The sequence below is a fragment of the Bos indicus x Bos taurus genome, chromosome 27 (assembly GCF_003369695.1).
Source record: "Bos indicus x Bos taurus breed Angus x Brahman F1 hybrid chromosome 27, Bos_hybrid_MaternalHap_v2.0, whole genome shotgun sequence".
Classification (NCBI taxonomy): domain Eukaryota; kingdom Metazoa; phylum Chordata; class Mammalia; order Artiodactyla; family Bovidae; genus Bos; species Bos indicus x Bos taurus.
The window spans coordinates 30,652,879-30,664,980 of NC_040102.1; the positions used below are offsets into that span (position 1 = coordinate 30,652,879).

A 12,102-nucleotide genomic window follows, 5' to 3' on the forward strand; every position below is an offset into this window, starting at 1 on the left:
GGCTGTGGCAATTTGCAGATCTGCCGTGGCAATTTACAGATCTCTAATAGATGGAAGCTTGGCTTTAAAATTTGGGAGGATAGCAGAGAAACGGGAAAATAGATCCTGCCACCTGCCTACAGTGTGAGTCCTTGTAAGATCCTTGGCTTCACACACACTCACGATGATCTCCAGATAGACAGCTCTGCTGAAAAAAGACATCAGTCGCCTCTGGGAAGGAAAACATTAAGAGCAAAATTCTAAAGAAAGTGAATACATGGACTGCTGGGCTTGTTATTCATGGCGTGTTTCTGACTTGCTAAAAGCAAGTTTAATGTATTTATACCATCTATACAGATGTAACTGACTCTGAAGCTCTGCTCTTTACAGAGAACATATTTCATGTTATTGTAAGCACTAAAGAAAATTAAATCAATAAATCCACAGCCTGTAATTTGAGATCCTTAGTTGAAGAAAAATACATTGTCCGGGAGGGAGGAGCAAGTCTTGAGGAAGGCTTGTCAAACTGTCTTCACTCCAGTGTCCCAGGCTTTCAAATGACAGCAGAAATAAGCTTGTGGGTTTCAATCATCAAAGTGTTGTTATGACACCTCCGAAAGAAGTAGAGGCCAACTCCCACTCTTGTTAATGAAGCATATGCTTAAGTGGAAAACCATGCAAATGATACTCTTTCTCTCTTTCTCAACTGTCCCCGTGTGTGTCCTTTCCCCTGAAAAAGATTTGCTGGTGAGTACGCAGAGACTAATGTCTGGACACGTGGTAAATTCTTCCCCATCCCTGGCGTTGATACTCTCTGTGACCACTGGCAAGCCAATTAACCCCTCCAAATGTCACCCTTCTATGTGTAAGAGGTTAATGGTGCAGCTTGTTTGCAGAGAGCCTGGAGTCTTCCATGAAAGGCACTGCATGGATGCCCAGCGTTGTTGTTGGACTGGAGGGCGTTGTATTTTTTAATTATATGTTTGGTGGGATAGGTTATAGATTTTGTTGTGGTTGAATGTTGCCTCTTCTCCCTGGTTACAAATAAAAGACTAATAGGTAATCACACTCTATTACCATCTTCTAGAGGTCCCTAGAGGGCGAAGGGAATGCAGAGGTTACAGATTAATAATGCATTCTTTAGTTAATAAAATCACGAGCACCTCAGATGCATAATAGCTGTGGATGGCAATTTATTAGACCAAGTATTTTATCAGATGCTAAGTAGATAATGCTAGCAAAGACTCATGAAGTAATGAGTTTTTCTTTCCTGCTCTCCTAATAAATCTTCTATCCGTCATATCAGTAGAGAACATTAGGGACAGTTTGGTTAAGGCTTATGTGAAATGTGTTTGAATATTCAGGAAAAGGATTCTTAGATTCTGGAACTCCTGAAACCAGGGGTGTGTGTGTGTGTGTGTGTGTGTGTGTGTGTGTGTGTGTCTAGACTGTGACAGTAAGCTCACTGTTTTATCATCTTTGGAGCAAATGTGGATCTTCCTGGCCCCAAAGTGTTATGTCTTTCCCATTCTTTGCAGATTTACGGAAAAACTTTGAGCAAGACCCGCAGGGAAGGGAGGTACCCATCGAAGGCATGATTGTGCTACACTGCCGGCCGCCCGAGGGAGTTCCTGCTGCGGAGGTAAGACCAGGCCAGTTCCCAAGGCGGGGGACTGAGTCCTGTGTGCTCACAGGAGATGTAAGCGAGCCTGGGCCAGGCCTTCTTGCTGCCTGGACCCAACCGCTAAAGATGGTGAAGCGGCTGATGGGAATAAGCTGGAAGAGGAAATTGTCTCTCTAATTTCTTAAGCTCTCGCCAGCCAGTTTGGGTGGAAATTGTTCTGTGCCCTTCCTCCTGGGGGCCTCGGTGATGCCGGTGCCTGCTCTGTGGCCTCATCCGTCACCCTGGGCACTCTGCTTTGTACATTGGTTTCTAGATCCATCTAACAGCAAAGTCACATGAAAACAGTGTAGAAAGAAGGCGGTCGGGCTCCAGTGCCAAGTTGCACGGGTGTTTGCACTTATCCTTCATTTGCTTACGAAACAGACAACCCTGGAGTGTTCGTTATGTTTTAGGTGCTGTGCTGGCGTGGGGGACACACAAAGTGTTGGAGGTCACAGATCTCTGATCAGTTTTCTGTCGTTTGCAGTGAGGTGGTAGGAATCCAGAGTCGTCATAGTTTTTGCTCCTTGCTGGTTTTCCAGAAGCTTCTATCATATGGTTAGGCTATAATTGTCATTAATAACACACTGTGCTGGTGGGGATGGTGTTCTTTCAGTCACTATTAAAAGAGGTTCTGACAGACTCGTAATATGGGTATTAAGATAATATTGTGGGGTCTATTCAGAAGTACAAAGATTGCTTGATAAAGTCCTGTTTGGGGGTTGGCCGAAAACTTCATCCAGGTTTTCCTGTATAAGCTGATGGAAAAGCCTAAACAAATGTTTTAGCCAACCCAATACATATGCAAACATAGGTCTGAGTCCAGCAGTAGAGAGGCCAGCTGTGACTCTTCTCTGAGCAGCTAGGGGAAGGTCCTGAGAGTCGTGGTTTCCTCACTAAGAAGTAGAGATATTAAAACAACAGGAGACTTTGTTGTGCATTGCTGTGGGATTTTGCATTTGGAAGGACAGAGGAGTAAAATGTTCCAAGGGGAACCGAAAACAGACAGACTTGCTGATCCAGACAAGAAGCCTGCAGGGTGGATTCTATTCAAAGCTCCCAAACTTCCCTGAAATGAAGTAAACGGACTTGAAAATTAAAGTGAACTCTCCATGCGTGATGCGAAATGATGAGAAAGGAAAATGCTTATTTTTAGATTTGTATTTAATGTGAAGCAAACAGATATTTGATCTCCTTTGGGCACCGCCTTGTTCTGTACAGACAGTGTCCTAGATTTCTGAGGCGGGGAACAGGTGGCTGGGTGTAATGGGGCCGGGTGAATGTGGGTATAATTGAGGACACCCCACGTGTTCCTGGGGGACTCACTCAGGTACCAGCCGTTTGCTATAATCACACCATCTCTTATAACCAGGCTCTCTGCCAAGCCTGGGCTGGGTCACTGTGTCAACTTTGAAGCACCAGAGAGCACTGAAGATGGGCAGAAGGTCATGGTTTTATTTTCTGTTCTGTGGGAACCAAACATTGTCTAGATGTCTAAAAATCAATTTTTACACCTAGAAGAGAGCTTAGATATTTACTTGGCATGGCCTTTCCATTTTAGGGGCAAGAAAACTGATACTCAGATCAATGACCCACCAAAGAAAGGTCTTACACCCATTTAAGTCATAATGCTGTTCAGTCTTCCCAAAGTTCCTCAGACACTCAGAGAAAAGTCCACTTTCATGCTTTATGTGGTCCAGGATCATCAGGCCTGCTCTTACCTCTGACCTCATCTGTTGTTCAGTTTCCGGCCCTGCGGTAGCCACATTAGCCTCCTCACTCTTCAGCAGCTGCACCAGCCACGTGCCGGCCTCAGGACCTTTGCACATGCTGACTCCTGGGCTGGAACACTCCTCCCCAGTTACTCCAGTTACTCCAGTACTCCATATTGTTTTTTCCCTTCCTTCAGGGCTTGCTCAGATACCTCCTGCTCAGTGAGGCCTGTTCAAGGCACTCTGATGACAATGTCGGTTCCTTACCCTACATGTATACTCTCAAGCCCCTTTCTCTGCATTTATTAACTTCTTAGCTCTTAGCACAACCATACTGTATTTATTCAACTTATTTTCTATCAGAATTAACCTCCACAAGGAGAATTTTATTTGTTTGGCCATGCTACACAGAATGTGGGATCTTAGTTACCAGACCATGGTAGTACAGAGTCTTAAAATCACCGGACCTCCATGGAAGTCCCATATTTATATTTTTATCCCCAGAACAGAAAAGAGTGCTTCTCACATCCAGGTGTCCAATAAATATGTGTTGAATATGAGTGAAAAGTCGTTTCCTGCCTTTATTCCTGAATATTGGAGGTAGTGCTGGGACTCAGCCCAGACCAAAGTGTGAAATCCACTAGACTCTTGTTTTTGTTTTTTCTCCTGAGTGTTAGAAAATGGGTATATGTCCTTCTTCACTTGGTCTTTGAAGACACAGTGAAAATACAGAACAGAGAAGAGGAAGATAAGCATTGTGTAACCTGGTAGGGTAAGAGCCAAAAGGGAAGATATGCCTTGATATATAAGTATGTCCATGAGTTTGTACACGTGCACACACACACATTGAAGTGTCTTCCCAGAGAGCTCAAGGATTTAGGAATTATAAGGACCCCAAGGCTCTTTGGGGCCCTGGTTGGGAGGGAAGATCCCTGTTGGAGAAGGAATTAGCCTCTAGGAAGCAAGCAGCATTCCTAGCTGGTCAACTGTTGGGTTGGCCAAAAGGTTCATTCAGATTGTTCATACCATTGTATGGAAAAACCCAAAGGAATCTTTTAGCCAACTCAATACTTGGGAAAGGCTGAACTTGGGTTGAATTTGGAAGCAGCTCTTGAAACATCCCTCCACCTTTCTTGCCCCAACATTGTCCTTGAAAGGAAATGAGTTGTCCCTATTGGCTCAGTTCCTTTTTCCAACTTTATGTTTCTTTTGTTTATTTGTTATTGAAGTATAGGGCTTCCCAGGAGGCTCAGTGGTAAACATTCTGCCTGCCAATGCACGAGACGCAGGAGATGCAGGTTTGATCCCTGGGTAGGGAAGATCCCCTGGAGAAGGGCATGGCAACCCACTCCAGTATTCTTGTCTGGAGAATCCCATGGGCACAAGAGCCTGGCGGGCTATAGACCATGGGGTTGCAAAGAGCAGGACACGACTGAGCGTACCTGCATAGTGGCTTTACGATGTTGTATTACTTTCTGCTATATCACAAACATCTGTTGAGCTATATGGTAGCACAGATGGTAAAGAATCTGCCTGCAATGCAGGAAAGCTGGGTTTGATCCCTGGGTTGGAAAGATCCCCTGGAGAAAGGCATGGCAACCCACTCTAGTATTCTTGCCTAGCGAATTCCCACAGAGGAGCCTGGCAGGCTACAGTCCACGGGGTCACAAAGAGTTGGACACAACTGGGCAACTAAGCACACGTGTGTGTGTGTGTATGTGTATATATATATATTTATATGTATATATATCCCCTTTCTCTTGGGCCTCCCTCCTCCCCGGTCACTCCCCACCCCATTCTGATGTGATTTTCAGCTATTACCACAGGAGCAGAACCCTATGTGAAAAACTTCCGGTAGTCACACACCCTGATGGCAGTGAAAACAGTATTTGGGAGAGTTCTTGGCCAGGGGAAGAAGGAACACAATAAATACAGACTTCTCAGTATGAAAGTATATTTTCTTTTCTGGTGCCTCCCCTCTTGCCAGATTTCTACGCTGGTAGGTATTTACTTCCTGGATTAGTTTCCTGGGGCTGCTGTGACAAATGACTACATACCGGGACTTAAAACAGTCAAACTGAATTCTCTCACGGTTCTGGAGGCTAGAAGTCTGAAGTAGGGTGCAGGCGGGGTTAGTTTTCCTGGGGGTTCTGGAAAATGAGCTTTTCTCTTAGATTCTGGTGGTTTCTGACAATCCTTGCTGCCCTTGAGGTGTAGATACATGACTACAGACTCTGCCTCCATCTTCAAATGGGTATTATTCTCTCTGTATCTTTTTTATCACTTTCTTTTTAATATTTATTTATTTGACTGTGCAGAGTCTTAGACGCAGCATCAGGACCTCTGATCTTGGTGGTGGTATGGGAGGTCTTTTGGGATCTTCCGTTGTGTCATGCAAACTCTTAGGTGGGGCATGTGAAATCTAGTTCAACACTGAGGATCAAACCCAGGCCCCCTGCGTTGGGAGCATGGAGTCTTAGCCACTGGACCACCAGGGAAGTCTCTCTCTATCTCGATATGTCTGAATTTTGGCTTTTACAAGAACGTGAATCATTGGATGAGGGTCAACCTCAATCCAGTAATGCCTGGTGTTAATCTTCTTGGTCACAGTACGTCTGCAATGACCCTATTTCCAAATAAGGTCACATGCACAGGTTATGTGTGGGCTTGAAATTTGGGAAGGGGGCCACTCTTTAACTCAGTACACTTTCCACTCCCCCTTGATGTATTAATAATCTTTTATTTTTAAGCACATAGACATCATTAGAAATAAATTTCAGAGCCAGGCTGGCTGAAAGAGGGCCATTTCAAGGAACAGCTGTGACTGTAGGATGGTTTAAAACAGAAATTCTGAGCTGAAGAGGGGAAGCTTTGTTTCCCGCCTTTTGTATTATGGATGAATATGGAGAATGTTTCAGCTGCACTGTGGGTTAATGGCTGGTGTGGGACCCTTACAAGCTTTTATAGCATCTTCTTAAGGTAGGAAAGCATCTGGTTTCCAAACACATGTGTTACTTTGAAATTTCACTTATTTATGAGATGGATACTACCTATGTCTGTGCACTGATATTTACAGCTCTTTAGTTTCAGCAATAGCTTACACACTAGTTATGACCGCCAACGTTTGTGTTTTTGTTGAAGGGCAGGTCGATCTAGAGGAGAAAGCTGTGAGAGAGATGGATACAGATAGGGAAAGAAGGTGAAAATGTTCATACCTTCTGTGGTCAGGGTCTCTTGAGGTGGGGATGTCTGCCAGTGCCTGTCATGGGGTCTTCAGATTGCAGAGTATTTTTGTGCTTACTGACCTCTTTGTCATGCAAATATCCTAACATTAATGACTCTTCAGAATGGCAGTAACTGGAAACTGCTCGGAAATTGATCAGTTACATAATGGTCACTGTGAAATATCATCAAAGGTACCTTCTCTGAGCCGGTTGCGTTCCACCTGCCCCACTGCAGCCTGGTTCCCGTCCTGCCCACCTCCTGTGGGGTCCCAGAGGTCATCACTAGAAGGAGTTGTGATTGGTCCAGTCAGAACCAGCTGATGTACCAGCTGGTCTTGTCCTGCAGTGGAATAGGAGGTCTCCTACTTATCACACTTGGGAGCAAGTCTTATTTTCACAAGACACCTCTGCCTTCTCTCTGTAAGATAGAACATACTTGGCAACTAACTCCATCTAGACGACCAGACAAGGTGCTTTGCATAAGAATAGAAAGAGTGCCCCTGTGTGCCAGGCACTGTGTTAAGTAGTCTTTTCTATTTTTAATTTAATTTGCAGAAGTGTGCTATGAGATGCTAGAAAGCTCTTGATATTTTCATGTACATCTTATAGGAACTTGTCCAAGGTTTCAGATCACAGAGTCAATCAAACTTAAAGCTTAGACTTTTCCTCTCTTTGCTAGTTGGTGTTTCTTTTTAGTGAGATGATAGGATTGGTTGGGACCCCTAGGCCAGTAATAACATATCTTCTTGTTCTGCCTGACAGTCTGCCCTGAGAAATAGTTTTTTTCATTGAAATCTCTTCCAGCTGATATGCTAATCCTAAAGTTGTTCTAATTGCTGTTTCTTTGTTTGAAATAGGTCATCTGGCGATAAAACTTATGAACACGCAGGGAATAGAGGCTCTGGGAGCAGGGCAGTCCTGGAGCCCCTGTGCTCCCAAGGACCAGGAGCCTGGGTTGGATGCAGTCTTAGGAAACAGGAAGTACGGAATGTCTTCAGTTACAGAGAGGGTGCCTTGGAGGGAAATGAAAGGGGGCATATGAAGAGGAGAGAATACAAGTAGTCTCCACCCTTATTACAACTTTCCCCACATTTGGCCATGACCCCAAAAGATTTCATTGTCATAAAGGGCCCCGGTTATATCCTCATAAGTGCATAATGATGTCTGTATCACCGGGTTCTCTCTCCTGAGATATAGTCGTGGAGTCTGGAAATGGTAGAGAACTGAAAATTCTTAGTGTGGCATAATGAAGGGAAAGTAACAATTTTGGAGTGAAACTGCAGTCCGATCCGGACTAGCACCTCCTAACACTATGACCTATGGCAAATACTGGCCACCCTGAACCTCAGAGGCCTCATCTGAAAATAGGAACAACACTTTTCCTGTAGGATTGCTCCAGCCAGAGAAGAAAACCCAAGAATATGCAAGGCATCTAGCACAGTTTCTAATACTAAATAAATAGTAGAGAGGATTGTGGCTTCAGTTCTTCCTTCTCATTTTCTTCTTTTCTAAAGCATCGTGAACTTTGCTTCTCAGAGGAACATGTAGGGTTTCATTACAGTTGAGGATGCAGATTGAAATTGAAAACCTTTGCGATTTTTAACACACTTTCAGCCCCATGAAGAAAAATGCTGCTAGGACCAGCCCGTCTCTCCCCAGGCAGCCCATGAGCTCTTCCTCCAAGCCTGTGCCTTTTTCTTGCCTTTCAAGTTCATCAGAGGATGAAGCACCAGAATGCTTCCTGTCTTCCTCTCTTGTTATCTACTGCATATAATCTTTTATGGGCTTCCCTTGTGGCTCAATGGTAAAGAATCTGCCTATGAATGCAGGAGATAAGGTTTCCATCCCTGGGTCAGGAAGACCCCTGGAGAAGGAAACAGCAGCACACTCCAATATTCTTGCCTGCAGAAACCCATAGACAGAGGAGCCTGGCAGGCTGCAGTCCATGGAGTCACAAAAGAGTTGGCCATGCCTTAGCATCTGAGCACACACAATCTAGTGCATGGAGGAAATAAATGGTTATTTTGGTTATTTACAGAAGCTGGTAACTATCTGTGGTTTTACCTTATCCCTTGGGGAGTCTTATGAATGGCATTCAGTTTAGTTCCGTCACTCAGTCGTGTCTGACTCTGTGTGACCCCATGTACTGCAGCACACGAGGCTTCCCTGTCCATCACAAACTCCCAGAGCTTACTCAAACTCATGTCCACTGAGTCGGTGATGCCATCCAACCATCTCATCCTCTGTTGTCCCCTTCTCCTCCCGCCTTCAATCTTTCCCGGCATCAGGGTCTTTTCAGTGAGTCAGTTCTTCACATCAGGTGGCCAAAGTATTGGAGTTTCAGCTTCAGCATCAGTCCTTTCAATGATATTCAGGACTGATTTTCTTTACGATGGACTGGTTGGATCTCCTTGCAGTCCAGGGGACTCTCAAGAGTCTTCTCCAACACCACAGTTCAAAAGCAGCAATTCTTCAGCACTCAGCTTGCTTTATAGTGCAGCTCTCACATCCATACATGACTACTGGAAAAACCATAGCCTTGACTAGATGGATATTTGTTGGCAAAGTAATGTCTCTGTTTTTCATAAGCTTTCTAGATTAGTCATAGCTATTCTTCCAAGGAGCAAGCGTCTTTTAATTTCATGGCTGCAGTCACCATCTGCAGTGATTTTGGAGCCCCCCAAAATAAATTCTTTCATTGTTCCTATTGTTTCCCCATCTTTTTGCCAGTAAGTGATGGGACTGGATTCCATGATCTTCATTTTCTGAATGTTGAGTTTCAAGCCAACTTATTCACTCTCCTTTTTCACTTTCATTAAGTTTAATTCTTCGCTTTTTGATAAGTGTGGTGTCATCCACGTATCTGTGTATCTGAGAAATATTGATATGTCTCCTGGCAGTCTTGATTCCAGCTTGTGCCTTATCCAGCCCAGCATTTCGCATGATGTACTCTGAATATAAGTTAAATAAACAGAATTACAGTATACAGCCTTGACATACTCCTTTCCCAATCTGGAACCAGTCTGTTGTTCCATGTCTGGTTCTAATTGTTGTTTCTTGACCTGGATACAGATTTCTAAGGAGGCAAGTCAGGTGGTCAGATAGTCCCATCTCTTTTAAGAATTTTCCAGTTTGTTGCAATTCACACAGTCAGAGGCTTTGGCATAGTCAATAAAGCAGAAGTAGAAGTAGATGTCTGAAACTCTCTTGCTTTTTAATGATCCAACGGATGTTGGCAGTTTGATCTCTGGTTCCTCTGCCTTTTGTAAATCCAACTTGAGCATCCGGAATGTCATGGTTCATGTACTGTTAAAGCCTGGCTTGGAGAATTTTGAGCATTACTTTCCTAGAGTGTGAGACGAGTGCATTTGTGAGGTAGTTTGAGCATTCTTTGGCATTGCCTTTCTTTGGGATTGGAATGAAAACTGACCTTTTCCAGTCCTGTGGCCACTGCTGAGTTTTCCAAATTTGCTGGCATATTGAGTGCAGCACTTTAACAACATCATCTTTAGTATTTGAAAGAGCTCAACTGGAATTCCATGACCTCCACTAGCTTTGTCCGTAGTGATGCTTCCTAAGGCCCACTTGACTTCACATTCCAGGATGTCTGGCTCTAGGTGAGTGATCACACCATTGTGGCTATCTGGGTCATGAAGATCTTTTTTATATAATTCTTCTGTGTATTGTTGCCACCTCTTCTTAATATCTTCTGCTTCTGTTAGGTCCATACCATTTCTGTCCTTTATTTCACCTGTCCTTACATGAAATGTTCCCCTGGTATCTCTGATTTTCTTGAAGAGATCTCTAGTCTTTCCCACTCTGTTGCTTTCCTCTATTTCTTTCCCCTGATCACTGAGGAAGGCTTTCTCATCTCTCCTTGCTATTCCTTAGAATTCTGCATTCAGATGGGTTTATCTTTGCTCTTCTCCTTTGCCCTTAGCTTCTCTTCTTTTCTCAGCTTTTTGTGAGGCCTCCTGAGGCAACCATTTTGCCTTTTTTCATTTCTTTTTCTTGGGGATGGTCTTGATCACTGCCTCCTGTACAATGTCACAAACCTCTGTCCATAGTTCTTCAGACACTCTATCAGATCTAATCCCTTGAATCTATTTGTCACTTCCACTGTATAATCAGAAGGGATTTGATTTACCCTTCTGAATAAACCATTGATAAACCACTGAATGGTCTAGTGGTTTTCCCTGCTTTCTTTAATTTAAGTCTGAATTTGGCAATAAAGAGTTCATGATCTGAGCCACAGTCAGCTCCTTGTCTTGTTTTTGCTAACTGTATAGAGCTTCTCCATCTTTGACTGCAAAGAATATAATCAATCTGATTTCGGTATTGACCGTCTGGTGATGTCCATGTGTAGAGTCTTCTCTTGTGTTGTTGGAAGAGGGTATTTACTATGATCAGTGCATTCTCTTTGCAAAATTCTGTTAGCCTTTGCCCTGCTTCATTTTGTACTCCAAGGCCAAGTCAAATTTGTCTGTTACTCTATGTATCTCTTGATTTCCTACTTTTGCATTCCGGTCCCCTATAATGGAAAGGGACATCTTTTTTGGGTGTTAGTTCTCGAATGTCTTCATAGAACCATTCAACTTCAGCTTCTGCAGCACTACTGGTTGGGGATCTATGAAACCATGAGCCATGCCTTGTGGGGCCACCCAAGATGGACAGGTTATGGTGGAGAGTTCTGACAAAACATGGTCCACTGGAGAAGGAAATGGCAAACCACTTCAGTATTCTTGCCTTGAGAACCTCATGAACAGTATGAAAAGGTAAAAAGATAGAACACTGAAAGATAAACTTCCCAGGTTGGTAGGTGCCCAATATGCTACTGGAGAGCAGTGGAGGAAAAACTCCAGAAAGAATGAAGAGATGGAGCCAAATCAAAAACAGCACCCAGCTGTAGATGTGACTGGTGATGGTGGTAAAGTCCCATGCTGTAAAGAGCAACATTGCATAGGAACCTGGAATGTTAGGTCCATGAATCAAGTTAAATTGGAAGTGGTCAAACAGGAGATGGCAAGAGTGAACATTAACATTTTAGGAATCAGTGAACTAAAATGGACAGGAATGGGTGAATTTAACTCAGATGACCATTATATCTACTACTGTGGGTAAGAATCCTTTAGGAGAAATGTGGTAGCCATCATAGTCAACAAAAGAATCCCAAATGCAGTACTTGGATGCAGTCTCAAAAATGACAGAATGATCTCTGTTCATTTCCAAGACAAACCATTCAGTATTACAGTAATCCAAGTCTGTGCCCCAACCTGTAATGAATGGCATTATTGTTACTAAAAACACTCGGGTATATAAACTTTTTTTTTTAATCACCCAAAGTCCATAGTTTACACTAGGGTTCATTCCTAGTGTTTTACATTCTGTGGGTTTGGACAAATTAATAATGACATGTATCCATCATTGGCCTTCCCTGGTGGTGCTAGTGGTAAAGAACCCACCTGACAATGCAAAAGACAAGAGACTCAGGTTGGATCCCTGGGTCAGGCAGATCCTCTGGAGG

The 12,102-nt window shown here is 43.6% G+C and overlaps 1 protein-coding gene across 10 annotated transcripts in view; it reads left to right on the plus strand.

The window, feature by feature from the left end:
* Nucleotides 1–12,102, plus strand: part of UNC5D (unc-5 netrin receptor D) — a 684,626-nt gene that overhangs the window by 410,621 nt on the left and 261,903 nt on the right. For all 10 annotated transcript variants that reach the window (XM_027529851.1, XM_027529855.1, XM_027529846.1 and 7 more), the window contains exon 4: nt 1,518–1,621. In XM_027529851.1, coding sequence (XP_027385652.1) covers nt 1,518–1,621 — 104 coding nt within the window. The remainder of the gene's footprint in view (nt 1–1,517; nt 1,622–12,102) is intronic.